Source organism: Mesoplodon densirostris, chromosome 16, assembly GCF_025265405.1.
Source record: "Mesoplodon densirostris isolate mMesDen1 chromosome 16, mMesDen1 primary haplotype, whole genome shotgun sequence".
Classification (NCBI taxonomy): Eukaryota; Metazoa; Chordata; class Mammalia; order Artiodactyla; family Ziphiidae; genus Mesoplodon; species Mesoplodon densirostris.
Window position 1 is genome coordinate 64,785,409 of NC_082676.1, and position 27,570 is coordinate 64,812,978.

General features: G+C 58.6%; 3 protein-coding genes across 10 annotated transcripts; 1 reads left to right on the forward strand and 2 right to left on the reverse strand.

Annotated features, from left to right (window-relative positions):
- The first annotated feature begins 6,027 nt into the window (after positions 1-6,027).
- On the forward strand, positions 6,028-16,879 carry PKMYT1 (protein kinase, membrane associated tyrosine/threonine 1). Of its 3 annotated transcripts, none has more exons than XM_060120498.1 (9): positions 6,028-6,205; positions 6,603-6,849; positions 12,328-12,837; positions 13,727-14,220; positions 14,915-15,021; positions 15,135-15,307; positions 15,393-15,550; positions 16,451-16,549; positions 16,636-16,879. In XM_060120498.1, exons 3-9 carry the CDS (start codon positions 12,487-12,489, stop codon positions 16,745-16,747), a joined length of 1,494 nt encoding a protein of 497 aa, XP_059976481.1. In that variant the 5' UTR covers positions 6,028-6,205; positions 6,603-6,849; positions 12,328-12,486; the 3' UTR covers positions 16,748-16,879. The 3 variants fall into 3 exon arrangements, with proteins under 3 accessions (XP_059976481.1, XP_059976482.1, XP_059976483.1); XM_060120499.1 differs by having other exon boundaries at positions 6,603-6,710; XM_060120500.1 differs by lacking the exon at positions 6,603-6,849.
- Positions 13,255-20,366, reverse strand: PAQR4 (progestin and adipoQ receptor family member 4). 3 transcript variants are annotated; one of them, XM_060120501.1, is made up of 3 exons: positions 19,890-20,366; positions 18,296-18,517; positions 13,255-18,111 (listed from the first exon to the last, which is right to left on the reverse strand). In XM_060120501.1, the coding sequence occupies exons 1-3, from the start codon at positions 20,053-20,055 to the stop codon at positions 17,678-17,680; spliced, it is 822 nt and encodes a 273-aa protein (XP_059976484.1). In that variant the 5' UTR covers positions 20,056-20,366; the 3' UTR covers positions 13,255-17,677. The 3 variants fall into 3 exon arrangements, with proteins under 3 accessions (XP_059976484.1, XP_059976486.1, XP_059976485.1); XM_060120503.1 differs by lacking the exon at positions 18,296-18,517; XM_060120502.1 differs by lacking the exon at positions 18,296-18,517 and having other exon boundaries at positions 18,865-19,983.
- A 1,319-nt stretch (positions 20,367-21,685) lies between these two features.
- Positions 21,686-25,156, reverse strand: KREMEN2 (kringle containing transmembrane protein 2). Of its 4 annotated transcripts, none has more exons than XM_060078426.1 (9): positions 25,063-25,156; positions 24,653-24,827; positions 23,823-23,914; positions 23,600-23,724; positions 23,245-23,281; positions 22,473-22,805; positions 22,282-22,404; positions 22,120-22,198; positions 21,686-21,896 (listed from the first exon to the last, which is right to left on the reverse strand). In XM_060078426.1, exons 1-9 carry the CDS (start codon positions 25,154-25,156, stop codon positions 21,686-21,688), a joined length of 1,269 nt encoding a protein of 422 aa, XP_059934409.1. The 4 variants fall into 4 exon arrangements, with proteins under 4 accessions (XP_059934409.1, XP_059934407.1, XP_059934410.1 ...); XM_060078424.1 differs by having other exon boundaries at positions 23,245-23,398; XM_060078427.1 differs by lacking the exon at positions 22,120-22,198 and having other exon boundaries at positions 21,754-21,896.
- Positions 25,157-27,570: the final 2,414 nt, after the last annotated feature.

The following is a 27,570-nucleotide window of genomic DNA, read 5'->3' on the forward strand; positions in this document are numbered from 1 at the left end:
CACTGTGAGTAGCAGAGGCTCCGCTGGGCTGGCAGACCCCAGGGGGCAGCACACCCCCGCCCCCGCCGGCCTCGTCCCTACTCACCTCTCATCCATCATGGGTGCTGACAGCCGGGACAGGCCCCCACCTAGCCCCCCAGGCTCCTCCACCCCTGTCAGGGACTGGGGCCCTGGCGCCAGGCCTGGAGGGCTCAGCTGCTCCCCCCAGCAGCTGGCGAGGGCAGACAGGCACCCCAGGCCCAGCCTAAACACAGCTGGGGGTGGGGGTGGGGGGGAGCCAGGCCCAGAAATGTGGGCGTGGCTTGCAGGGGAGGCTCTGAATGAGTTACTATATTACAGGAAGGAGACACAGTGGCCAGGGAACAGTGTAGCAGACTGTATCAGGACTGTAACACTGTATCCCACAGGCAGGCGTGTCCTCGAGAGGAGCTGGGCTATTAACCCATCTAACCCTGGAGACCGCAGTGACCACACCAGGAGACGGCCCTTTGCCCCCAGCTGAGTCTGGGTTTGCAAGAGTGGGCCTGAGCCTCCCTTCCATGAAGGATGGTGACACACAGGGATGGGTCACCCCATGCTCAGCCTGTCCAAGAGTCCCTGCTGTTTCTCAAAGGCTCAGCCAGGGCCCAACTGCTGCACGAGTCCCTCCCAGCTTCACCTCCATCTCCTGCTCTGCTCCAGCTGCACTGACTCTAACTTTACGGACAGAATCTGGGGGAGGGGGAGCTGCTCAGGGTGCAGTGGGGGCAGGAGTGCAAAAAGAGTACCTGGGGGTTAGTAAGCACTCTCCATTCCTCAGGTGGGCGGATGAGCCAGGAGCTGGGGCCTGGGAGCAGTGGGCTTGGTGGGGAGCCGAGTACAGGAGACCCAGAGAGGTAGGCCCGGGAAATGCCAGGATTTGGGGCCTGGACCCCAGCCCAGGTAGAGGGCTGAGAGGGTGGCTTGAGGGGCCTTTAGCACAGCTGCATGTTCAGAAGATGTCTGACCAGCGGGCGCCTGGCCTCCTCTTCAACTGGCCTCCCCCAGATTCCCACCCTGGCAGGTGGTGCTGTTGTGAGCAGCTGGCAGGGAGCCTACTGACATGGGCTGTGCCATTTTAGGCGATGCACTCCTTGGGCCTCCAACTTGCACTTCTGACACCCCAGCTGTCACCTTGCGCTGGGCTCCCAGCTCTGGCGCCTCAAAGTTGCTCCTCTATTCGGAGGCTGGGCCATGTTCCCTCACACCTAGGGGCAAAAGGTAGCCCAGGGCCTAGCTCCATCAGGGGCTCTCTCAACCCACTCTAAGTGGTCCATGTGCTCTCAGGCTGTCCTGCCAGGGTGGGGCTGGTGGTAAGCTGAGGGGACTGGCCTTGCTGGGGGTCGGGGTGGTGGCATTGCAGGGGCCGGGGGTGCCCAACTGGGCCCTGGTCCTGAGCGGAGTCAGCTGGCCCAAAGCCCCAGACTGGTTGGCATTTTCCACAGGCCCATGCCAGCACCCAGGCAGCCTGGCAATGGTGGTGGGCACTGGCTTTCCCTCTGGCAGTGGCCAAGCAGGCGCCCAGACTGTACGTCCTGCGAGGCCTCTCCTAGTCTTCCTGCCTGCCTCCTCCTGGGCCAAGCTTCCCTGGCGCCCTGCAGGGTGGGCCACGTGTCTGTGTGTCTGGGTCTGTGCAGGGGGCCCTCAGCTATCCCAGGTCTGAAGCAGACACCTTGGGCCTAGACTGGCGCGAGGTGGGCAGACAGCGAAGTGGCATCTGAGGTAACAGGGGCTGCTGCTGCCCAGAAGTGTGTGGATGAGCAGAGGGCGGAGGCCTGTGGACTGCCTGGCCTCAAACCCCAGCCCCACTGCTTAGTTGTAAAATCTGTGCCAAGTCCCTTCTCTCTGCCTCTGTTTCCCCATCTGTAAAATGGGGTAAGAAGTAGCTCCCCCATTTTAGAGGAGAGTGAACAGACTCAGGAAAGTGGGATTTCTGCTCAAGCTCCCAGCCAGATGGAGCTGGTATGTGAACCTGATCTGCATCTGAACCCAGCGCCCAGTCTGCTAATCATAGGCCACTTGGTCACCGTCCATAAGTGGGCCAGGGAGCCGGTGCCTGTGGCCATGGGGTAGAGCAGGTGGTCTGGCAGGAAAGCCCTCCCCAGGGAGCCTGAGTGGACCATCCCAGCTGCCCCCGGCTCTCAGGAGTGGTTGAGGCCAGGGGCAACCCCTGAGCCCTTCCCAGCAGCCAGTAAAGGTCCAGCCTCCAGGACTCCAGGTCTTGGCTACCTGCCGGGTGGGGCAGGAGGTGGGCCTATGGGGTGCTGTGCCGGGGCGCCTGGCTGAAGGGACCCAGCTTGAACAGAGGGGTCTTGTTCACAGGTGGGTCTGTGGTGGGGAGGTGGGTGCCCCAGGCATAGTCACATCACATGTGCTCTCATGTGAGTGTGCTCCCAGGGTGCAGGCCCTCCTGTGGGGAGCGAGCAGCAAGGATGCAGCCCAGGGTGTGTGTGGGGGGGCAGAGGGGGAGGTGCTGGTGGCTTCAGCCCAGATCCCTGCATTGGCCACCTCTGGGACACCTCTGTCACCCCCCAAGCACGTGCACTGTGCAAAGCTGACTTCTGTTAACTCCCTCTCCTACCTGTCAGATTATTTTTTTTTAAAACCTTATGCCAGGGACTTCCCTGGTGGTCCAGTTGTTAAAACTCAGCGCTTTCACTGCCTGTGGGCCCGGGTTCAATCCCTGGTTGGGGAACTAAGATCCTACAAGCCGTGCAGCATGGCCAAAACCAACAAACAAAACTTATGCCATTGCAAAGCGTGCACAAGACAGAAACATACAATATAATAAGTACCTATAAAACACCTATGCAGCCAGCAGAGAGGTCAAGAAATAGAACACAGCCAGCTCCACAGAAGTGTCCATCACAATCACTTCTTTCCTGTTAGGGTAGCCACGTTTGCATGTGTGGCCGTCTTTTCCTTGTCTTTCTTTCTTTTTTGTTAATATATTTATTTATTTATTTATTTTTGGCTGCATTGGGTCTTTGTTGTTGCTCGCGGGCTTTCTCTAGTTGTGGAGAGCAGGGGCTACTCTTTGTTGCGGTCCGCGGGCTTCTCATTGCAGTGGCTTCTCTTGTTGCGGAGCACAGGTTTTAGGAGCGTGGGCTTCAGTAGTTGTGGCACGTGGGCTCAGTAGTTGTGGCTCACATGTTCTAGAGCGCAGGCTCAGTAGTTGTGGCACACGGGCTTAGTTGCTCCGCGGCATGTGGGATCTTCCCGGACCAGGGCTCGAACCTGTGTCCTCAGCATTGGCAGAAGGATTCTTAACCACTGCACCACCAGGGAAGTCCCTTGCTTTTCTAAAGTCACATTATTCCAATTTTGTGGCCCCATCCCTGGTGAGTGGTGAATGCGGTCTTGGCGGGCCCGCGGTGCTATTTCTGTGACAGGTCACACGGGGGCGCGCGGTTCAAGCTGGCTATCACCTGGATGTGCGGCCAGGACCCGGGGAGTCCAGAGCCTGGGCAGGGGTTGGGGGGCTTCCTCCTGGACCGAGCCTCTGCCAAGTGCTCTGGTCTCAAACCTTGTGACCCCCCAGGTGGGTGCAGAGGTCCTGGGTCTGAGTCTCCTCTAGGGGCCTCCTTTAGGTCCAGGCAGGTGCTTTAAAAACTGCAAAACACTATATGCACGAGGGAGTGTTACTATTATTATTAAACAGTGAGTAAGTTCCCACTGTGTGCTTGACCCTGTCCTTTTTCCACATGCACTTTCTCATTTAGTGCTCATACACCCCAAGGAAGTATGAACTATTATTATTATCCTCATTTTACAAATGTGGAAACAGGCCCAGAGACATAAAGCAACTTGCCCATGATTGCACAGCTTCTGTGTGGCAGAGCTGGGTTAGAGCCTTAAATTCCCTGATCCATGGTCCATGCTCTTACCTGCTATCTGTACTTAACTTTATATGAAAGCATGTTTGTGAATTAAAAAATTATTATTTTTTTTAAATTTATTTTATTTATTATTTGTTTTTGGCTGTGTTGGGTCTTTGTTGCTGCACACAGGCTTTCTCTAGTTGCGGTGAGCGGGGGCTACTCTTTGTTGCAGTGCACGGGCTTCTCATTGCGGTGGCTTCTCTTGTTGCGGAGCACGGACTCTAGGTGCACGGGCTTCGGTAGTTGTGGCACACAGGCTCAGTAGTTGTGGCTCATGGGCTCTAGGGCTCAGGCTCAGTAGTTGTGGTGCATGGGCTTGGCTGCTTCGCGGTATGTGGGATCTTCCCAGACCAGGGCTTGAACCCGAGTCCTCTGCATTGGCAGGTAGGTTCTTAACCACTGCGCCACCAGGGAAGTCCCTAAAAAATTATTTTTTAAGTCATTGTGAATTAGACGTTCGGACCTGAGCCCAGGACTCCCGGAGATGGGGCTGGCAGAGGGGCTGGCAGCTGAAGAGGGGCCTGCCTGCTCCCGGGGTCTCCTGGGGACAAGCCTGAGGTCTTTAACAAGGATTCAGCCTGAGTGACAGGGGCTGGCCCGTGGCTGCCAGATAGGCTAATGCAAAGAAGGGCACATGGAGGGGGTGCTGCAGCCCCCAGAGAAGCTCTGGGTCTTGGGTCTAACCCAGGATTCCAGGCCCTTCAGCGCTGGTCCATGCAGTGGAGAGTGTTCCCTGAAGCTATAAGCACCACAGTGAACTGGGAGCCCTGCAGTCCATGACCTTTCAGAGACTCGGGGAGACAGATGATTAACAAATAAACTGATAAGAGGATAGAATTTCAGATAGAGATAAATGCTATATGAAAATAAGGTGGGGGACTGCCCTGGTGACGCAGCGGTTAAGAATCCGCCTGCCAATGCAGGGAACACGGGTTCCAGCCCTGGTGAGGGAAGATCCCACATGCTGTGGACCAACTAAGCCCATGCACCACAACTACTGAGGCTGTGTGCCACAACTACTGAGCCTGCGTGCCACAACTACTGTAGCCCACGCACCTAGAGCCTGTGCTCCGCAACAAGAGAAGCCATGGCAGTGAGAAGCCCGAGCAAGGAAGAGTAGCCCCCACTCGCTGCAACTAGAGAAACCTCACGCACAGCAACAAAGGCCCAGTGCAGCCAAAAATACATACAAAAATAAATTTATTTTAAAAAAAAAAAAGAAGAAAAGAAGGCGGGAAAGGAGATCTGATGAGATGGGGAGCTTTCTAGGGAGGGTGGCCTGGAAGAGTGATTCCCCTTGATCCTGTTAAACAGATAAAATGTCCCCTCCGATGGAGGAAGAAGCAACCCCCCTGCTAAGAAATTTAAGGGGATCATGCTATTTGAACCTCCAGCTCGGTGAAGGAAGCGTAATCAGCTCCATTTCTACAGGAGAGTAGACTCGTCCGAAGCTCAGAAAGGCCCAGGGCCTTCCCAAGGTCGTTCAGCCAGGAAGGGGCTGAGGGAGGTTTGAGCTGTGCTTAAGTCTCAAATCCAAAGAATGGGAATGGCTGCCTCGGAGGTGGCCGAGGCCTGGAGACAGGGAGGCTTCCTGGAAGAGACAGAATTTTCTGGTTCACGAAGCCGCGCGTTCCGCAGGTGGAGGGGTGTGTGTGTGTGTGTGTGTGTGTGTGTTCCCCGCGGCAGCGACTTCCTGTGCAGCCCCAAGTGAACGCCTCTTGGGGCTACACCTCCGGGGCGAAACGCAGTGACCATTCCCTTTATAGATGCTAAAACTAAGGCAGCCCAGCGAGGGCCGTGGGTGCCGGTACCGGGGTCTGGAGGTCGGTCGACGTCCGGAGGTCGGTCGGGGTCCTGGGAACCAGGCAGGAGTACCCAAGAGCAGGATCAGACGCAGCGTGGCGCCTCAGCCTCGAGGTGGCACCGCGTAGACACCACCGCCCGGGGCCAGCACAGAGAAGGTTTCGCGCCTGCGCAGTGAGAGCGCTCGGCCGCGGAGCTGGCGGGGCGGGGTCGGAGGCGCGCACGCAGGGACCTTGGGGCGGAGCGCCAGCAGGCTGTGCGCCTCTGATAGGCTACACCGGGGGTAAGAGGCATTCCTGGGCGGGGCCTCGAGGCCGGTTTGGAATTTTTGGCGCGAGCCGTGTCCGCGCGCGTTCACGGGCCGTTCCCCCTCCGGAGAGTCCTCCCGCCCTGGCTTGGGGAGCGGTGGGCCGAAGACCCCGGACCGCTCCGAGGGCTCCTGTGCCCTCCGCCGACCCGGAATCTGGGACCTTGCTGAGCTGCGCCCCGCTCTCCCGCCCCAGGTGAGCCCATATCTGGCCCTGAAGTTTCTCGGGCGGGATCGCCCTCTCCTCCCTTCTACCTCCCTCGCGAGCAACTCCTTGCCCCCTGACAGTCCTTTCCCGGATCTGCCTCACCCCCATCCCCCTCCCGCCTCCTTCATCACCTCTCCGACAGCCCCACCCCTCCCTGGGCCAGCCCTGCAGCGCGCGGCTCCGCCCACTTCCCCTCTAGCGGCTCCTGCCGCTAGACGGTCCTTGCCCTCCTCCTTCCTCGGCCTCCCTATCCCCCTTCTTCTGGGAGCCCCCTTCCACAGCGACTGCTCCCCCTTTACTCGTCCCTCCCCAGGAAAAGCCCCACCGACCTTCCATCTATAGCCCCTCCCCCGTGACAGCTGGTCTGCTCAACTCTATTCGCCAGGCTTTCCCCACGCCCACGGAGGTGAATCAGCTGTGGCCCTGACCAGGAGGAACTCACAGTCTAGTGCGATAGACCGTGGTCAGCAGATGTGTCCTGCCCAGTGAGAGGGTGAGGCCCCTGAAAGCTGCAGAGCTCATGCCGGCCTGGCTTCTGCTCAGGGCCACCCTGGATTCACCGGGAGCCCCTGCTTCTCCTCCCTCCCCATTCCACCCCCAAAGCTGTTTGGCCATGCCAATGGTGCTAGAACGTAAGTGACATTGGGATGATCTGAGAATTGGTTTAAGATGCAGGTGCCCAATGTCCCTGAATGTGATATGGCTGGGCCTGGAGGCTCTACTTCTAACCAGCACCCTAGGGGTTCCTGACACCCTGGTCCCTCACTTTGAGAAACTCTGGGATGGGATTCCTGAGATGCATAGAGGCAGAGGGAGGGTACCCACAGGCTGTAGGGTGAGTCTTCCATGCAGTCCCCTGTGGGGTCCCTCCCCTCATGCCTCACTTTCCTAGGCACTGGAGAGTACCCTTCAGATGACTGCTCCCTCCAGTTTCAGTCACTGACTCACCCCCTGCTGAGTATGGAATCTTTTGATACACTGTGGCTCCTCTCAAAATTGGACTTCTCTCCTTTTTTCCTCTTGTTATTCTTTCAATTATAACATTATAGCAACACAGTAGCCCTCTTTGCTCCAATACAAAAGTCACTTACACCCGTGGGACCACTGTATTTTGTGTGTTCTTTCAATTACTACTCAGAGCGTTATTTATTATATATTATTTATTATATAACAGTTCCTGAGGGATCTGCATGCCAGACACTAGACTAAGGCTTCCATGAAGTTAGCATTATCGGTCCACAAACCCCTGAGGCCAGGTGTGTTTCAGAATTCAAAATGTCTCCCATTTTAGAAAGCTAATAGGGTGTGTGTAATATTTATATGTAACACCATCCATTCATGGGTCTGGGACATCATTTCATAATCAAACACATTAATATTTCTGTCAAGAAATATATGATTATTTTACACTTAGAGGGAAGAATAGGCCAGGTCAGATTTTTCTGCTAAATGAGCTTTGCATGTACATATCCAGTTGTCCCAGCACCGTTTGTTGAGAAGACTTTTATTTCTGCTGAGTTGTTTTGGCACCCTTGTCAAAATCAGTTGACTATAAATGTGAGGGTTTATTTCTGAACTCAATTCTATTCCATTGATCTTCAGGTCTATCCTTAAGTCTATCCAAAACACACTGTTTTGATTACTGTAGCTTTGCAGTAAGTTTCTAAAATTAATTAATTTATTTTTATTCATTTATTTTTGGCTGTGTTGGGTCTTCATTGCTGTGTGCGGGCTTTCTCTAGTTGTGACAGGGGGGCTACTCTTCATTGTGGTGCGTAGGCTTCTCACTGCAGTGGATTCTCTTGTTGCGGAGCATGGGCTCTAGGCGCACAGGCTTCAGCAGTTGTGGCATGTGGGCTCCAGAGCACAGGCTCAGTAGTTGCGGTGCACGGGCTTAATTACTCTGCGGCATGTGGGATCTTCCCAGACCAGGGATCAAACCCGTGTCCCCTGCATTGGTAGGCGGATTCTTAACCACTGCGCCACCAGGGGAGTCCTGCTTTGTAGTAAGTTTTAAAATGGGGAAGTGTGAGTCCTCCAACTTTGTTTTGACTCTTTTGGGTCCTGTGAATTTCCATATGATTTTTAGGATCAGTTTGCCAATTTCTGTAAAGAAGCTACCTGGGATTCTGATAGTGATTGTGCTGAGTCTGTAGATCAATTTGGAGAGTATTATCATTTTATTTATATTAAGTCTTTGGATCTATGAACATATAATGCCTTTCCGTTTATTTAGGTCATCTTTAATTTCTTAAAGAAGTTGGGGGAAGAAAGAAAAGCAAGTGTATGTGTAAAAATTTTTTACACTGATCTTCTTTTTTACTATTTCTGGTTCTCTTCATTTGTTCCTGTGGGTTTGAGTTACCATCTGGTGTCATTTTCTAGTCCAATATAATTTTGTTCCCACGCACTTAAATCTTTGTGCTGTTATTTGCAAGTATATTACATTTCTATATATTATATGCCCAACAATACAGTTACATACATAGTTTTATACAGTTGCTTTTTAAATCAGTTAAAAGAAGAAAGGAGAAAAATATGCATTTACACTGTCTTTTATATTACATAATTACCTTTACTGGTGCTCTTTCCTTTTTTCATGTATGTTTGAATTACTGTTTGGGATCACATGCTTTCAGCTTGAAGAACTTCCTGTTTGGGATCACATGCTTTCAGCTTGAAGAACTTCCTTTAGTTTTCCTTGTAAAGCAGGTCTTCTAGCAATGCATTCTTTCTGTTTTTATTTATCTGGGAATATCTCTTTTTTGCCTTTATTTATTTATTTATTTATTTATTTATTTTTGTGGTACATGGGCCTCTCACTGCTGTGGCCTCTCCCGTTGCGGAGCACAGGCTCCAGACCGCAGGCTCAGGGGCCATGGCTCACGGGCCCAGCCGCTCCGTGGCATGTGGGATCTTCCCAGACCGGGGCACGAACCTGCGTCCCCTGCATCGGCAGGCGGACTCTCAACCACTGCACCACCAGGGAAGCCCTCTTTTTTGCCTTTATTTTTGAAAGATAGTTTCATTGGATATAGGATTCTTGGTTGACAAATTTTCCCCCTAGTGCTTGAATATGTCATCCCACTTCCTTCTGACTTCCATTGTTTCTTTTGAGAAGTTAACAGTTAATCTTATGGGGGGGGGTGTCAGTGATGAGTCATTTTCTCTTGCTCCTCTCAAGATTTTCCCCTTGTTTTTGTTTTTCAGCAGTTTTCATATGGTGTGTCTGTGAGTGGATCTCTGCATTTATCCTACTTGAAGTTCATTGAGCTTCTTGGCTATGTTAATATTTTTAAAATCACATTTGGAAAGTTTTAATCCATACTTTTCCAGCTCCTTCTCTTCTCTCCTCTGGTGTACCCATCATGCATATGTTGATTCACTTAATGCTGTCCTAACATTTCTCTGAGGTTTGGTTCCCTTTTCTTTGTCTGTTTTTCAGATTACATAATTTCTATCAAACTATCTTCAAGTTCACTGATTATTTCTTCTGCCAGTTCAAATCTATTGTTGAACCCCTCTAGTGAATTTTTTCATTTCAGTGGCATTGTACTTTTCAACTATGCATTTGGTTCTTTTATAATTTCTATCTCATTATTGATATTCTCTATTTAATGAGATGTTGTCATTGTGTTTCCTTTACTTCTTCAAGTGTGGTTTCCTTTGGTTCTTTGTACATATTTATAGTGGCTACTGTGAAGTCTGTCTGTTAAATCTGACATCTGGTCTCTCTTACAGGGAGTTTTTGCTGTATGTTTTTTTTCCTGTGTATGGGTCACAGTCTCCTGTGTCTTTGCATATCTTGTAATTTTTCTTTGACATTTTAGATATGTTGTAGCAACTGGGAATATTGGTTCCTCACCCTACCCATGGGGGCTTGGGATTGTTTTTGCTTGTTTAGTGACTGGCTGGACCACTGTAGTGATGTCTCTTTCCTAAACAATGTGAAGCCTTTGACTTTGCTCCTCAGAGGGCCCAGCCTTGGGCATGTGCACAGTCACCCTGGGACACTAGTGGTTTTAGGGGGGCTCTGTTTGTCTTTTCCCTGATCATACCCAGCTGTCAGGCCCCACCAATTGCTGGATGATTGCTCTGTTGTTTTTGACAATGCCCTGGAGCATCAATTGCTCCATAGACTGATCCAGTCAAATTTGGGCCTTAAAGGGGTAGCTTTTTTTTTTTTTTTTTTGGCTGTGTTGGGTCTTCGTTGCTGCGTGTGGCTACACTTCATTGCGGTGCTTGGGCTTCTCATTGCCGTGGCTTCTCTCGTTGTGGAGCACAGGCTCTAGGTGCATGAGCTTCAGTAGTTGTGGTGCATGTGGGATCTTTCCCGGACTAGGGCTCGAACCCATGTCCCCTGTATTGGCAGGCAGATTCTTAACCACTGTGCCACCAGGGAAGTCCCTAAAGGGGTAGCTTTGGAGTTCAGTGTTTAAGGTTTGTTCTGACCCCAGGAAGCCTCTTCTTAGCTGTCTCTTTCCCCAGTTCTCTCTGGTAAACTAGTTGTCCTGTGGTTCACTTGTAGTGCTAATGGAGGTACCAGCCTCCTCCTAATTGCTTAGTACCAAAACTTCCACTGATTTTGAGAGGGCCTTTAGGCTTGAACTTCTCACACTCTGCTTCTAATCAAGTCAGTTTTTTGCAGTTTTTTGCAACAGAGCTCTCTGTTTCACGGCCTGCCTCTCCCCGGCCAGAATCTCCTGAGCCATAGCTCTGGAGCTGGGGACAGGGACAGTGGTGCCTGTCTCTCTGAGTAGGGGCTGGTGAAAGGAGGAAGCCCCCAGCCTCTCTGCTATACTCAGCTGAAATTTAGCCTCTGCTACATGGAGCTGGAAGTGAAACCCCACTAACTGAGTTTTAGCACCTCAACTACGAAAAAGGAAGCAAGAAAGAAATTTGAAATTCAGACTTTCTTTTTTTTTTTTTTTGCGGTACGCGGGCCTCACTGTTGTGGCCTCTCCCATTGCGGAGCGCAGGCTCCGGACGTGCAGGCTCAGCGGCCATGGCTCACGGGCCTAGCCGCTCCACGGCATGTGGGATCTTCCTGGACCGGGCACAAACCCGTGTCCCCTGCATCGGCAGGCGGACTCTCAACCACTGCGCCACCAGGGAAGCCCTTTTTTTAAAAAAATATATAAATTTATTTATTTATTTATTTTTGGCTGCGTTGGGTCTTCGCTGCTGCACGCGGGCTTTCTTTAGTTGCGTCAAGCGGGGGCTACTCTTTATTGCAGTGCACGGGCTTCTCATTGAGGTGGCTTCTCTTGTGGAGCATGGGCTCTAGGTGCGCGGGCTTCAGTAGTTGTGGCACATGGGCTTAGTTGCTCCGCAGGATGTGGGATCTTCCCGGACCAGGGATCGAACCCATGTCCCTTGCATTGGCAGGTGGATTTTTAACCACTGTGCCACCAGGGAAGGCCTAGACTTTCTTTTTTCCTTTGGAATTGGAGATAAGGGATAGCAGACCTGTGTTAATATTTCTACCTTACAGTCTTGGAAGAGGTTGGATTTTTTTTTTTTTTCTGGTTGCACCAGGTCTTAGTTGCGGCCAGCAGACTCCTTAGTTGTGGCATGCAAACTCTTAGTTGCGGCATGCATGTGGGATCTAGTTCCATGACCAGGAATTGAACCCGGGCCTCCTGCATTGGGAGTGCGGAATCTTAACCACTGTGCCACCGGGGAAGTCCCTTGATTTTTTCTTTTTAAGTTTTAATTTTTATTTATTTAGTTTTTTGGCCATCTTTTATTTATTTATTTATTTATCTATTTATCTATTTGTCTGTTTGTTTGTCTGCCATGCCACCCTGCTTGCGGGATGTTAGTTCCCCAACCAGGGATTGAATCCTGGGTCATGGCAGTGAAAGTGCTGAGTCCTAACCACAGGACCGCCAGGGAATTCCCCCAGGTGGGATATTTTAGGGCCAAACAAGGAAGGGATGTGCACACAGGTGTGGTCTGGCTCCAGAACATGCCTTGGTTTAACCTCTGCTGGACTGTGGGAACCTCCAGGACGCGACCCCGTGGTTTTCAGTCTATGTGTCTCTAACCCCCAAGGTGCAGGTGACCACCTGCAGGCGTGCATACATTTATATACCTTTTCCCACCAGGTGCTTGTTGTGGCCACCGCCTCCATGCGTAAAGCAGAGTGTGTGTGTGTGGTGTAGACTCCGCTCTCTTCTGCAGCCTCTTTGGGGCCATAGGACCCGGTGCTGTTCTGAGTGACACACTGTTCTGAACTCTGCCCCAAGGGGGCTCCTGTGCTGGACATGCCTGTGCCCGAAGAGGGCACCCCGCCACCCCTGAGTGGCACCCCCGTCCCGGTCCCAGCCTACTTCCGCCATGCAGAACCTGGCTTCTCCCTCAAGAGGCCTCGGGGTGTCAGTCGGAGCCTCCCGCCCCGGCCCCCTGCCAAGGGCAGCATCCCCATCAGCCGCCTCTTCCCTCCTCGGACCCCAGGCTGGCATCAGCCCCAGCCCCGGCGGGTGTCGTTCCGAGGCCGAGCCTCCGAGCCCCTGCAGAGCCCCGGGTATGACCCGAGCCGGCCGGAGTCCTTCTTCCAGCAGAGTTTCCACAGGCTTGGCCGCCTGGGCCACGGCTCTTATGGAGAGGTCTTCAAGGTGAGTCAGTAACAGCTCCCCAGGCCTGTCTGGGGTAACCCCCTGCCGCCTCACCACCCCGGCTGGGATGGGACAGTGTCCTGGGAAGCCTGTTCCCCTCCTTTCCCCTGACGGCCCACCTCTTGGGCTGGCAGGCTCCCCTCAGTGCGGGACTTGGCCGCTTTCTCATAACCCTCCATGCAGGCCCCTCTGAGGCCCCCTCAGTACACACTCTCCCCTTGTCCAGAGCCTGGCACACCTTGCGATGGCTCCTACCTGCCACCTCCTCCTGCCTGGTGCCAGCCGTGTGGGGGTCTTGGCAAGGTCCACAAGGCCCCGGAGCCAGGCCACCCCCCGCTCCCAGTGCGGTGCCCACCCCACCTCCCTCCAGCTGCAAGCACTCAGGCGACACCTCCATGCCACCTTTTGTTTCTTAAATATATTCTCCAATCATGTATATTTCCTCTAAAATGGTAGTTTTCCTTACACAAGTACTACATGAAGACAATTTTGTTAAAAAGTACAGAGGCCCTTAGGTCAGGGGAAACCACGGTGATTCTCAGGTGGGCGTTCTTCCTTCCAGACTTTTCTCTGTACTTCTCTGGAGTTGATCAGATAGAAACAAACCCATCTCATATGCCGCATGGCAGACCACACTGCCCGTGCTGTTCTGTAGGCAGCTTTTTTACTTAACGTATCCTCCTGGGCCTGTACTTAGAGGTCTGCCCTGTCTCTTCTGTCGCTGGGTCTCCAGCAAACCAGCACCTGGGGTGAAGATTTGTCCAGCTTTGCTCTTGCACACGTGGGGGTCACTCTAAGGTAGCTGCCGTGCCATACCTTCCGCACACGTGAAATCTTAACAGAATCTTCTGGGTTGTCCTCCTGAGTGGTTGTGCCCCCTCGCTTCCAGGTGCGCTCCAAGGAAGACGGCCAGCTCTATGCCGTGAAGCGCTGCATGTCGCCTTTCCGGGGCCCCAAGGACCGGGCCCGCAAGCTGGCCGAGGTCGGCGGCCATGAGAAGGTGGGGCAGCACCCGTGCTGCGTGCGGCTGAAGCAAGCCTGGGAGGAGGGCGGCATCCTATACCTGCAGACAGAGCTGTGTGGACCCAGCCTACAACAACACTGTGAGGCCTGGGGCGCCAGCCTGCCCGAGGCCCAGGTCTGGGGCTACCTGCGGGACACCCTGCTGGCCTTGGCCCACCTGCACAGCCAAGGCCTGGTCCACCTTGACGTCAAGCCCGCCAATATCTTCCTGGGGCCCCGGGACCGCTGCAAGCTAGGTGACTTTGGGCTGCTGGTGGAGCTGGGTGCATCCGGAGCTAGCGAGGCCCAGGAGGGAGACCCTCGCTACATGGCCCCCGAGCTGCTTCAAGGCTCTTATGGGACAGCGGCAGATGTGTTCAGGTAGGGCTTGACGTGGGAGGCTCTTCCTGGTGGGCGGGGGAGTGGTCAGCAAAGGGTCACCATCCTAGCCCAAAGTCAGGAAGACTTGATGAGAGATGCTTCCCCAAGGGGTTGGGGGTCCCGCCCTCTAGTTGAGAGGGGTCTGGAGAGTTAAGCTGTCTAATCAGAGAACCCTCTGGAGCCACTTTACCTGATTCACTTGTCATTTCACCACACCTCCAAGGGAGGGACTATTATTACTCCATTTACAGGGGAATTGGGCACAGCAGGTTAAGGGACTTTCCCCAAGTCCACAGTGAGCAGGTGGTGAGGCTGGGCCTGGACCAGGCGCTGGGTTCCAAGGTCCATGCTGGTCACCACTGCTCTGCTTCTGACAGTAGCATCCAGTCACATCAACAGGATGATAACATCACTGTTAACAAGAGCGACCAGAGTGCCGGTCCTATGGGGGCGGGGTGGGGGGGTAGGTGGTGTGTGGGCTACGCTGGGCCCGGGGTCTGTGCTCCATGATATAGTCCCCATCATCAGCCCTGCTGAGACCTTCTCAGGGCCCCCAGCCCCTCCTTCCCTGCCTCCCTGGCTCATGGTGGAAGATAGCATCCCTTTCCTACCCCTCTTCTTGGGGGTAGCCTGAGGCTCTGGGTTCTGTGTCTCAAGGTCAACGCTGCCCCTCTTCTGTCCCTGTTCCTCCCAGTCTGGGTCTCACCATCCTGGAGGTGGCGTGCAACATGGAGCTGCCCCATGGTGGGGAGGGCTGGCAGCAGCTGCGCCAGGGCTACCTGCCCCCTGAGTTCACTGCTGGTGAGTGGGGGGAGAAGATTGGAGGGCAGGCTCTCATGGGGGGGTGGCTGGTGGCAAGGGACTGCCAGGCTCAAGGCCCCATCACCCCTGATGTGGCCCTGCCCCGGGGACAGGCCTGTCTTCTGAGCTGCGTTCCGTCCTCACCATGATGCTGGAACCTGACCCCAAGCTGCGGGCCACAGCCGAGGCCCTGCTGGCCCTGCCCATGCTCAGGCAGCCGCGGCCCTGGACCGTCCTGTGGTACATGGCTGCCGAGGCCCTCAGTCGAGGGTGGGCCCTGTGGCAGGTAAGCCAGGGAAGGTGATGGGCGGTCCTGCTCTGTTCCCTGGCCCAGGGTCTGCCTAACCTCCCTCGGCCCCCTGTCCCCACAGGCCCTGCTTTCCCTGCTGTGCTGGCTCTGGCACGGGTTGGCACACCCTGCCAGCTGGCTGCAGCCCCTGGGTCCGCCGGCCACCCCGCCTGACTCGCCGCCCTGCAGCCTCCTCCTGGACAGCAGCCTCGCCAGCAACTGGGATGACGACAGCATAGGGTGGGTGAGGACTCCGGGCAGGCAGCTGGGAGTTGGGGGAGATGGGCCGTCAGCATGGACAAACCCCACGCCCGAGGCCCAGGCCCCAGGCCCATGGGAATTAGTAGTGAACTGGCATCCCTCCCACAAACCTGGCCCCCATCAAACCCCGGGAAGGAAACCAAGGCTGGTGGGGGTGCGGCCTGGCCTAGTTTGAGTGCAGTTGTTTCTTCTAATCTCAGTGTGTGGACCAGAGGCCGTATGGAGCAGGGCGAACTGGCAACCTCACAGTGAGGGTGCTGCCATGCTGGGGAGCAGCACAGGGGCCACAGCACCTGCTGGGAAAGGCAGGCGGTGCAGCCCACACCCCCCAGAGGCTGCCAGTACCCAAGGGCAAGGCGTTATCCTTCCTCTCAGGGCACAAAACCCCAGAGCCTGGTGAGTGCCCACCCTGGGAGGAATTCCTTAGTCCCAGGTGCCTAGTGGCCAAGTGAGAGGCTGTAATTAAGAAACTACTGCAAAGGAAACCACAAGCTCAGGGCAGACAGTTCTCAGAAGGAATCACGCCATTAACCCCTTCCTTACAAGAATGTCACCCCATTGCCATGGGGCTGCTTTATAGCAGACAAAGTGCCAGATGAGCTTCAGTTACCACAAGGTCATTTCAAAGTCAGCTCAGTCAGAGCCCATGTGTTCTGAAAAGGGACCGAGGTGGCATTTGAGTGTGGTCAGGTAGACTTTAGAAGTTGTCAGAGTGCTCTTTCAATGTCCACCAATGCCCATTGTCCGAGAATGGCACCTGCCTGTGTCAGGCAGGAGCCCGGAGCCCGCATAGGGTCAGGATTGGTGTTGCTGCTCCCACCCAGCCATGGCCTCCTCCCCTCCCCTCGACACCCTGCTTGTCTTGCCTACCCCCTGCAGGCCCTCGCTCTCTCCAGAGGCCATCCTGGCCAGGGCTGCCGGGAGCACCTCCACCCCCTGCAGTGGCTCCCCTGCCCCCTGGGGCAGGTATACTCTGAGGTGAGCAGGCCCAGGGTCCCAGGGGGTGGGAGGGGGCAGCTTTCAGATCCTGAGAGTCATTTCCCTCTTTTCTTCTCTCCCCCTAGGGATTCTCTGGACCTAAGTGACATTGACTCAGAGCCCCCACAGGGCACCTTCCCCGCCTTTGAGCCTCGGAACCTCCTCAGCCTGTTTGAGGACTCACTGGGCCCAACCTGAGCCCACGGGCCCAGGCTCGGCACTTTTAACCTCTTAGCCCCTTCCCTCCATCCTCCTGGAGGCTGGGGTCCCTCTGGAAACTCCAGTGGTCCCTTCTGCCTGGCTGTGTCTAATAAAAGGTATTTGAATCTTGGGAGTACCCAAGCTCGCTTGCGTGGCAACACGGCGCTTATTGACGTTGCCCAGGGTCTGAGGCCCCTGCGACGGGCCAAGGCTGAGCTCTGCTGCAAGGCCCCAAGCCCCAGGCTGGCAGACTGGAGCTGGGAGTCACCCACTGTGTGGAGTAAAGATTTCCTGAGCAGGCACGTCCCTGCTGGGCAGGTCGAGCTTTCAGAGCACTCAAGGTGGAAGGTGCCCTCAGCTCAGTGGGGCCTGGGTCCAGGGCCATTCAGCTCTTTACATCTCTGTGCCAGTTGCCTGGAAAAAGCAGCAGCTACCACCCTCCTGCCCCTAGGTCCTGGGATAAGAGGCTAGTCCTGTTGTCCAGACCCCTCATTCCACAGTCTCTGGAGAACAGCAGGGAGAACGGGCTGCTGGGAGGGCCAGCATGCAGGGTGGACAGACAGAGGGCAGGAGGCTGGGCTAGGCAGCTGTGAGGTGCCTTATGTGAGGGTCAGGGTGGGTGATGGCTCTGGGCTGGCAGGATCCCAACTGTCCCTTTGGCCCAAACCTCACAGGTCACAGAGGGTAAAAACAGGCCCAGAGAAGGGAAGGTTTCCTTTCAGCCTGTAAGTCCCGTGGAAGAAGGCAGGAAGGGGAAGTGGAGCTCCAACGTGTGAGTAAAAGAGGCTAGTCCACAGGGAAGAATGGATGAACAGACGAGGGCTCCCCGCTAGGAAGTCCCATTTGCTGGAAGCATCCAGGGAACCAGCATGGTGCTGTTGGCCCTAGAAGACTGTGAGCAGGCCGGCATGGCGGGCGGGAGGTGGCTCAGTCCGGGGGGCAGATGTGCCGGGCGGCCCAGAGCAGGTCAGGCACGACGCCAGCGTGCAGCTGGAGGATGGAGCCCACGCTGAGCAGGTGCATGATCTGGTGTGAGTTACCCCAGTAGTCGAAGCGGCCCGGTCCCCAGCGCTCTGGCAGGCGGGCCACGTTCACCAGCCCCCCAAGCAGTGCCAGTGCATCCATGCGCAGGTAGCAGCGCAGGGAGCCTGGAGCCCCAGAGCCCAGCCCCACTCCCCGGGCCCCAAATACCAGGAGGCGGGCGCCAGCCTGCCAGCCAAAAGCGCGGAGCCGGGTACTGGTGGAGGGGGCGGTGAGGGCCCTCCAGCCTGCCACACCCGACAACACGGTGTAGGCCACCAGGGCAGCTGGGCGCAGCCAGGGCCTGCAGGCCAGGGTGCAGTGGATGATGGGCAGGGCCCCTGCACAGAGGAGAGAGGCAGGAGAGGGCACATCAGTCTGGGGGTCCACCTGCCCTTGTCCCTTTTTTTTTTCCTTCCAGTTTCCCTGATACCTGCCCTTTCTATCTCAGGCTCATGTGAGTGTACCCGACCCCCAGCTCCCATCCTTCAAGCCCTCCGCCCCCCACCCCATCCCTTGGCTCACCGAGGGTGTTGACGAGGCAGACCCCACACATATCCAGGGCAAGGAGCCGAGTGTACACAGGGCTGCCCCCTTTGTGGCACATGAAGAGGTGATAGAGCACAGAGCCTGCAGGGGGTGCCAGGCAGGCTACACAGTGTGTGCCCCACAGCCAGCCATCCTTGCCCAGCTGACCCCAGGGCAAGGTCATGGGCAGCAGCACCAGGAAGCCCAGCAGGGCCAGCCCTGGGGGAGGGAGACAGTTTTCCATCAGACAGCTTCAGCATTGAGGACAAGTCATGTCCTCAATGAGGCCACAGGCTAGAGGGATAGGAGCAAGACAGGTCCTGACAAGGCTGTTGGCCAACTCTTGGCCGGCCCTGGACAGAGGCAGGCTCTGGGCTTTCAGTAACTTTATTTAGCAGAGCTCACAATAGTTCTGGGAAGGGGAGACCATTATCCCCACTTTATGGGTGAGGAAACTGAGTAACCTGCCCCAGGGAACCCCAGCAAGTAAGCAGTGAAGCAGCACAGAGCCCCGGGCAGTCTGACTCCCAAGCTGGTCTCACCCTTGCAGCCACCACACCACTTACCAGGAAAGCAGGGGGCCCCCACTCCCCAGTCTGGCCTAGGTATATCAGCAGAAGCCAGAGGGGGCATGATCTCAAGGTGAGTTCTGAATCCGACATGTAGGCAATGACAACAGATCCCAGGGCCACTTATCTTGCTCCTCCCAATCCCTATGTCCTCTCCTCTCCAGAAGGGACCAGACAGATGGAGGCTGTGGGCCTTTTTGTCCACCAGAGCAGGTGAGGCCAGGCAAGGCAGGGGGCTGAAAGAACCCTGTTCCATCTTCTACCCAGGCACCTTTTCAGGGAGTTCCAGTCCTCCCAGTCCAGGCCTTCAGAACCATTCCTACCACTTCCTGCAGGCACTTTGGCATTGCCCTCACATGGGTCAAAGGTCGGCACTGGCAGGCTGTGGCCGCTGACTGCCCACTCTTGGCAGGGTCTAGCCAGGCCACAGTCCCCCAGGGGGCAGGTACCAAGGCTGGGCCCAGCGCACTCAGGGCCCCTCTCTCCACCCGGGTAGGCCAAGGACGGGCAAGGCTGTGTCAGCACAGTTCCGCGGGGCCGTGGAGGAGGGGCCCGGGGCGGGGTCGGAGGCGGGGAGGAGCCGCCACCAGGCGGAGCCCGGCGGCTGGGCTGCTATGGGCGGGCGGGCGGGGGCGGCAAAGCGGCCTGGGCCTAGCTTCTCCTCCTGGGCCCCTCCTCGCCAAAGTCAACACCCATCTCCGGGACGGGTGCTGGCGGTAGAGGGTGCCAGGGCGCAGGGATTACGAAGCGGCCGGAAACCAAATTCCTTATTCCCAGGGCTCAGAGGGATTAAGCGGATTCGGTCTCCGACTCTGCTTCCCTCGCCTGTCCCGGGGGCCCCGCCGGGGGAGCAGAAGCGGGCAGCGACGATCGGCACAATGGCAGCTTTGTCACCGCGGCTCCTGGCCGTGCCAGGGCCGGGGCAGCCCAGGACCTGGGCGCTGGGGCTCTCCTCGGCCTTCGGGCCCCCGGCCCGGCGCGGGCAGGGCTGCCGCAGATGGGGGATGCGGGGTGCGGCTCACCGTGCGTGTAGATGTTGCCCAGCTCGTTGTGCATGTAGAAGAGGCTACGCAGGCAGCCCGAGCCGCTGCTGGCCGGCCGGTAGCCAGTGAGCACGAACTTGTTGAACTGCAGGTGCGGCGGCGAGCTGGCCCAGTCCAGCAGGCGCGGCCCGGCCAGGAACGCCATGGCCCGGCCGGGCGAAGTCGGTCCGCGCTCCTCTTGCCCCCGGGTCTCCTCAGCGGGCCAACAGCGCCCGGAGCCTCATCCCTGCGCCCGCCCACCTCCCAGTGCTCGGTCCGCGCACGCGCTGGCCCGGGGGTCCCGGCCCGTGCCCCTCCCGCGCTGCGCACGCGCGGGCCCCGCGACCCCACGCCTGGGCGGAGGCCGGGGACGCACAGGAATCCGGAGCGCAGTGCGGCTGGCAGGCGCTGTGCAGGGACAGCTCGCGGCGGTTGCTGTGGCGGCGGCAGCGGCCAGTAGTCTCTGGACTGCCTGGAGGACGGGCGAGGCCGGACGCGGGAGGGGACGCCAGGCTCCGCCCCAGCTGCTCGCCCCGGCCATCCCGCCAGGGTTTCGCGCTCTGGGCTCCTGACGTCGCGGCTGCAAGGGCCAATGGGCGCGGCCGGCTGGGAGGTTCCTCCCGGCAGCCGCCCAGACCTTCAGCGTCTTAGCATAATATATGCGGTCCCGGTCTCATTTGCATGGGGTGCCTGTTGGATTGGGACCCGACGTTCTGGGTCCCGGTGGCTCGCATCCAACCCTTGCTTTTCGCCCGGGCTTTTCGCGCGACCCCCAGGTCGACTCACCCTTGGGCATTCACCCTCCCGGGCACAGCCCCTCCACCCTGCAGCACCCCACAGCCTGAGCTCTGTCCAGGGTGCTGCCGACCCGGGATTTTCGGACGGGTCAGGTCTGGAGCCGGCGCGCCCCTACTACACGGGTGACATCTCCACTCGCCCGACTTCCCCGGAGCGCAGCAAGGCGTGCCGAGATTCCCGGGCTTCTAGGGGTGTGCCTGACGTGCCCGGAGCCCTCCAGTGAGGCCCTGCCCTTCGGGCCAGGCTTCTTCGAGTTTGGGCTGGGCCAAAGTCGCTCACTGTTCAAGCCAAAGGCGCATCTTCGGCCCCGCCCAGGACGGGCAGGAAACGGAGAGGGAGAGAGGGCAGGAGGCTAGGGAAGAAAGTTCAGTCCCCAACAGGGTTCATCCTAAATCAGGTCCACGAAGGCATCCCTTCTTCTGCTTAACCCTGCTGACAACCGGCCTCCACCTCCTCCCCTTCTCCAGGACCCCGCCCACTCATCCTTCCGCTTCCGCGGTTCCTCTGCATTCCAGGCTGCTACACGAAACTCTTTGCGATGAACACCTTTAACTTGCATGTACACAACCAGTCTTGTCACTGTACTCTCATAGCTCTTCCCACACGTAAGAAATTCCGGAGCCCTGTACCAAAATAGGTCCTTTATTCAAAGTCTATGATTGGTCTTTTGACCACTTTTGTTGACCTCTCACATTTCACTTTGGGCAGCAGTCCAGGACCACCCCAGAAGGGGCTCAAAGATCTAGGTATCGAGGTTTATGAGGGAAGTCGAATTCCTCTTGCCCTTTGACCTTGACCATCTGGACCCCGAGGGTCAGGTGAAGTTCCCAATAATAGCACCAGATGCTTCCTGTCCGACGTCTGGCCTCCTTGAGATGACTAGAGGCCGAGCTGCCAAACTTAAAAGGGGCAGAAGGCCAACGTAGACAGTGTGTGGCAAAGAGTCTCAGGAGTCTATCCCGCTGCAGGAGGGTCCAGTGGACCCTGGGGGTCCAGAGTCAGAGAGCAGAGATGAGTGAGCGCAGGGAACTCTGGCTGGAGGCGCTCAATGGCCGGTAACTCGCGGTTAGACTCTCAACCTGGGGGTCCCCGGGAGGACAGGGCAGGGCGACCCCTCGAGGCCGGCGGTACCAAACGGCCCAGCTTCTTGCGGGGTCCCGGGAAGGCCCCAACGCTGGGGGCCCTTTACCCGGAGCCAGCAGGCAGCTCCTAGAGAGGGAGCAGACGTCAGCCGAACCCCCAACCAACCTCACCTCCAGCACCTTGCTTGGCTTGTGATCCCACGCGTCCCTCGAACCCAGGAGTTCCTTCCAGCCCTGTTCCCGTCGTGGGCCCTAGCTTCCCACCAGGGCCCCCCTCGCCCCGGGGCACCGGGGCGGGGCGTCAGGCTCCCGGAAAGTTCCGCCCTCAGGTCCTGCCCCAGAGCGCGCACCGTCCGCGCAGCAGGCGCAGCAGCGACAGCAGCAGCAGCAGCAGCACTGAGACGGCCATCACCGTCAAGAAGACCTGGGCTGCGGGCACACGAGTGCGGTGAGGACAGGGCTTGGAAGGGGCTGTTCCCCAAACTCTCTCCCGCCTCCCACGCCCGTCTCACCCCCAATCGCAGCCTCTGGAGCCCCAGGACGGGGGCTGCAGCTCACGTTGGTCCCGTCGGGGGGCCCTGCAGGGGTCTGGGCCGAGCCCTTGGGGGGCGCGGGGTCGTCGGCGTCCTGCAGCCCTGAGGAGAGGGGTGTGAGGCAGGCTGGCGGGGAAGCGGGCTGAGGGGGGGACGCGGCGGGGCCTCACCACGGTAGGTGAGCGCGAAGCCCTGCGCATGGCCGCGAGCGTCGCTGCGGAAGGTGAGCAGCAGTGCGGCGGAGCGCAGGCGCAACGGCCCCGGCGGCGGTGGGCGGGCGCCGTCGAAGGCGCGGAGCAGGCTGCCCGAGGCGGCGTCGCGCAGCTCCAGCTGGTCGCGCGGGTCCGCCAGCTCGAAGAGGCGGAAGGTGAGCTCCAGGGCGGCGCCCGGAGGGCCCAGCGCCCAGCTACAGTTCCGGTCCGGCCCGTACTCGTCCGGGAAGTCCGGGGAGTAGATGACACCTTGAGGTGCGGTCCAGTTCCCCTGGCAGGAGCCCACGGACACTGTGGGCGGGGCCGGCGGTCAGAACCCGGAGACCGGCGGGCTCCTTCTACATAGAGCCCCTCCCCTTCCCAGCTAGGCCCCGCCCCAGACAGACCAGCCTCATCTTCGGACCCCGCCTCCACCCCAGGTTCAGTCCAACTCCCTCCTCCGACCCCGTCCAACCCCTTCCATAGGTCCCGCTGTCAAACTGTTAATCCCCTCCTCAAGTCTCGCCCTCAAACAATTCCTTTCTCAGGTCCCGTCCTCAGACCCAGACCCCTGGCCCCAGGTTCAGCCCAGTCCCCTTTTCGGGCCCAGTCCTCAACCCAATCCCTTTATTAGGCCCCGCCCCCAACCTACCGCCTTCCCTTCCCAGATCCCGCCCCCTGTCACGGCATCGCTGAGTCTCACTCAGATTCTTCCCCTCACCCGGGACCCTCATCCCTGCCCACTCCTCGCCTTCGTAGATGCCCAGGCGCCCATCGCCGCCGCACAGCTGGCCGGGGTGGCCAAAGCAGATCTGGTCACAGTCTGTGGCCGGAGTCGGGCGTCCCCGGGCCAGGTCGCTTTCAGAGCCACAGAAACAGGCGTAGCCAGCCTCCACGCCCGCCAACTGGGAGCACAGACTGGGTGACCCCCGAGACAGGGGCTGGGGTGGGGGTGGGGTGGTGGGAGCCAGGGGTCGGGGTCGGAAGTGGGAATCGGGCTGGGGTTTCAGAAATCAGTGTCAAGGTTTGGCATCAGAGTTGGAAGTTGATTTGTGTCCTGAGGTCAAGGTCAGGGGTCACCACTGGTCTGGGCAGGTGGGCAATACCTGGTAGCCCTTCATGCGGCAGAAGCGAAGGCACACCTGGACCGTGAGCTTTGTTGAGGTGCCGCTGGGGCCGCTGAGGGCCGGGGGTGCCCCGGAGTCCACGAAGCAGCCCAGGTACCCAGGCACTGAGGGGGCAGCAGAGTCAGGCTCAGTGAGGCTCCTCCAAAAGCGAACTCTGCCCAGGCAGCCCGGCTTCCACCCTTGTCCAGCCCGGCCCACTCACTATGACACGTGGGAATATCGCAGTAGCGCCAGTAGATGCCCTCCTCCGTCTCGGCCACGTAGCACCATGGCTGCACATCACCATCTGGGTTACTGCGGGTACAGAAGAAATAGTTGGGATCCTACCGTCCCAAGAACGGCAAATTCCAGTCCTGACCCACGGCTTATTCTCAAAATGGCCACCGTGTGTGTTAGAGCAAATTATGGTTTGCCCACCAGAATGGATGTCGACTTCCGAGTAGACGGTGGGAAGTCATTAAAGGGCCCTGGGGGCTGATTTTAGGTCTTCAGCTGTTGCTAGGCTATGAGGACTTTGAGGCCATTTGTAGTATTAGCCCTCCACCCAGCCATGGGCCTCAGCCAAGTCCCTTGTCTTGGAATCCTGCTTTAAAGCAGAAGTGATGAGCCCTAAGCTTTGCGGTTCAGCAGGGAAGTGTCCTCCCGCTCAGCTCGGTCCCTGCCGCTTCAGACCGAAACTGTGGCTCTGAACCCCCAATCCCTCCGTCACCACCAGTAGATGTGTCTCAAAAGAAGATGTGAGCCAAGGGCCCGGCCCCTCACTCCGGGGCTTGCCCTCTGACTACGCCACGCCCTTATGGGCGCCTTGAGTGCCCAGGCCTGACCTGGGGCTCTGCAGAAGTTATGCGCCTAAGGCCCGACCCAGGTCAGAAAAGGTTCTACCCCACGCTTAAGCCACGCCCCCAGGCCCGCGAGATGGCCCCTGTGCCCGCCCAGCAGAGACCTCCGCTCCGCCCATGCCGAGGCCCAGCTCCAGGCCAACGCCTGTAATAGTGCACCCAGCCCCGCCCCAGGGAAGGCCCCGCCCCTCACCGGCAGAAGTTGTGCGCGCCCAGCCCCCAGCGGCCGTGGGGGTCGCTGGCGCTGCTGTAGCTGTGCTGCTGCGTCTGGTCCCAGTAGAGGCACGGGCGCCCAGCCCCGCGCGGGCCCGTGCGGTTCTGGTGGCCGCGGTAGTCTGCGCCATTCACCTGGAAGCACTCGGACAGGCCTGCACAGCGATGGCGGGGCCTGGGAGGTCCTGACCCTTGCCGGGCATCCTCACCCCACACTCCGACGCCAACTCCCGCCCGGCTCCCCATCCAGCGCCCCCGGCGCCCACGGGGCCCTCGGGCTGCCCTGCTGCCACCACCTGCTCTGCCCCCTCGCCAGTGGGACTCGGGTTCTAGGCGCGGAGGCCGAGGAGGGAATGGTGACCTCAGCCCAGTCGCCGGGCCGCGACTCACCTGGGCTATGCAGGCTCCCAGCTGAGGCCCCGCGTGGCAGCAGCAGCCGGAGCACGAGAAGGAGGAGGAGGCCCTGCGGGGCCCGTGTCCCCATCGCCCCCAACCAAGAAGAGGTCGCCCTAGCCCGCACAAGGCCCTTGTCGCCCCTGGGGTCGCTCCGGGGTCTCCCAGGAGGCCTGGGGGGCGTTGTCCTCTGACAGTCTGTCCTCGTCCCCGCTCTGCGAGGCGCTCTCTGTCTGGGGCGGGGGGGGGCGGTAATATCTCCCAGGGGTATTTGCCTCCCAGGGTTTCTGGCCCTGAAGGCGTCCCTCTTACCCGGCCCCTACTGAGAGTCTCCCCGGAGGAACGATCTCTGGCCAGGGATGTTCTCCGTCTCTGCCTCTCCGGGCTCGGGGTCCTGCCTCGGCTTCCACACCCGCCCCCTCCCTCTGCCTCTTGCTCTCTGAGTCTCCCTCGCCCAGGTCTCCGACGCGCTGGCTCCTGCCCCCCTGGCGTCCCTCCCCCCGGGTCCCTCCCTCCCTCCCCCCCTCCCCCCCACCACCGAGGCAGGGAAGCCCCGCCCGAGACTGGAGCGGAGGCAGCAGGTCCAGACGCCTCCCACGCCCGCCCCCCATCTCCGGGACCCTCTGTGTCCCGGAGCGCGCCTCCCCTCCCTTCCTCCTCTTAGGGTCGGTGAAGGTTCCTGCGGGAGCGTGTGGAGGAAGCCCGGCCAGGCTGGTGGACAGAACGACCCTAATGGGGGAGACACAGGACCCTCTCCCGAGGCCACACGTCCCCGGGGCACCCGGAGTCCCCAGCTCACTGAATGAAGTGCAGGCACGCTCTCCCACTCAGTCACCCATTCATTGTGAGACGCTCACACGCACACCCTCTTTCGGATCTTCATGCCTCTCCCTTCCCAGGTCCCGACGCCTCTGGCCTGAGGAAGCGCCACTCCCTGCCCCCGCACCCGCCCCACGGGCTGGAATGGTGGCCGCTCAGTCTGGGACAGGCAGGGGCAGCTGGTGTCTGGGGAGGAAGGCAGCTGCGCCCCTGGTCCCAGCCTGTCCCCTCCTCTCCTCCTCCTCTCCCTAGGACCCCCAGCCCAGGCTCGCCGGAGCCCTCGCAGCGCGGTGGAATTCCCCCAGCAGTGCCCCCCCACCTGGCGGGGAAGGGGGAGGGGGAGCAGGCCCAGGCAGGCGTGGGGGGAAATTCCCCGCCCCCTCCCCCTGGGCCCGACTCCTCCGAGTCCTCTGATCTACCAGCAGCGCCCGCCGGCTGCCCCCAGGGCTTGGGGAGAGGCCAGCGCAGGTGCGTGGGAGGGCGGGGGCAGGGACCGGGAAGGAGATGGGTGGTGGCCTGGGGCCCAGAGCGGCCCGCCCGGCCCCGATGTCTTGCCCCCGAGTCCAGCCTGCCCACCCCTCACCAGTCCCCCACCAGGCTGTCCAGCCTGCAAGGACCTGTCTCCGCTCTGTCAGTACCCGCCGCACTCCTCCCCCGCCCCAGATCGGGGGCGCAGAGAAGATTCTAGGAAAACCAAAGTGCTGGTGGTGGTGACTGGACCCGCGAAGACCTCGTTTCGAATGAGCCTGTGCCTCATGCACAGGCTGGGGGGAGGTGTGTGTGGGGGGGTCATTATCCCAACGCAGTTGGCTGGCTGAGACTGGAGGCCAGTGCCCAGGTTGCCTCCTGGGGGGACCCTCTCAGCTGCCACGCTGGCCCGGGATCACCTCCCAGTTTCCTGGCCCTGCTGAGCAATGGACTGAGAGTCTCACCAGCGCAGGCTAGCCCAGCGCAGGGAACCCATCTAAGGAGGGAGTAGTAAAACCCATGGACCTGGCCCCCTTCTCCCTTCTGCTTGTGAGCTTGGGGACTGCTCTGGCTCCGTGGCGTTGTCCTAGGCTCTGGCCCAGGGAGAGCATCCTGGGGCAGCAGGCCTGGGTGATGGGGGTGCATGGGGAGCCTCGCTCCCAGGAGTCACCTGAGAAAAGGGCGGGGTGGAGGACAAAGATGACCAGGACCCCTCGTGCAGAAGGAAAGTCAGTGGTGGAGTGGAGGAAGAACTGACCCCTTTTCTGGCAGGAGTGTTGACTAAAAAGGGCTGTCCATCTGGTCCACTGTACTTTGGGCCCCCACTGCCAGGCTGATCTGCAAAAGGGGTATTGGATGAAAAGAAGGGGGTGCTCACTTCCAGGACTCAGGCACCAAGATGAGAGGCAGTATCCCCACTGCAAGCTCCAGTCCCAGGTGGCTCACAGAACCTTGAACTAAGGAAGGCCTGGGCTCTCGCCCCCACCACTTCCGGGGAGTTCAGAAAGGCTGCCTGCCGAGGGGCCTACGGTCCCAGTCAGGACCTCCCCCTGGTCTCCCCGCAGCAATGGTACCACTGTCGTGGGAGGGCTGGGTCCCTATTGCCTGGCCCCTACCTGCCCCCTGCCTGTTTACTGACCCTGGCTCCTCCAGCTCCTGCACAAACAGCTGAACTTCATTTCCCTGCTTCCCTTGCGTTAGGTATAGCCACAGGAGTGA

Excerpts from the sequence above, each read along its gene's own strand:
- PKMYT1 (XM_060120498.1), top strand. The coding sequence starts at position 12,487 with ATGCCTGTGCCCGAAGAGGGCACCCCGCCACCCCTGAGTGGCACCCCC. Across the intron at positions 15,551-16,450 it reads TGGGATGACGACAGCATAGG|GCCCTCGCTCTCTCCAGAGG; the intron begins GTGGGTGAGGAC and ends TACCCCCTGCAG. Across the intron at positions 16,550-16,635 it reads TGGGGCAGGTATACTCTGAG|GGATTCTCTGGACCTAAGTG; the intron begins GTGAGCAGGCCC and ends CTCTCCCCCTAG.
- KREMEN2 (XM_060078424.1), bottom strand. The coding sequence starts at position 25,156 with ATGGGGACACGGGCCCCGCAGGGCCTCCTCCTCCTTCTCGTGCTCCGG. Across the intron at positions 22,405-22,472 it reads CTTCGCGCTCACCTACCGTG|GGCTGCAGGACGCCGACGAC; the intron begins GTGAGGCCCCGC and ends CCCTCTCCTCAG. Across the intron at positions 22,199-22,281 it reads TCCAGAGGCTGCGATTGGGG|CCCAGGTCTTCTTGACGGTG; the intron begins GTGAGACGGGCG and ends GTGTGCCCGCAG.
- PAQR4 (XM_060120501.1), bottom strand. The coding sequence starts at position 20,055 with ATGGCGTTCCTGGCCGGGCCGCGCCTGCTGGACTGGGCCAGCTCGCCG. Across the intron at positions 18,518-19,889 it reads GGGCAACATCTACACGCACG|GGCTGGCCCTGCTGGGCTTC; the intron begins GTGAGCCGCACC and ends TCCCTCCCCCAG. Across the intron at positions 18,112-18,295 it reads CTGCCTCGTCAACACCCTCG|GGGCCCTGCCCATCATCCAC; the intron begins GTGAGCCAAGGG and ends TCCTCTGTGCAG.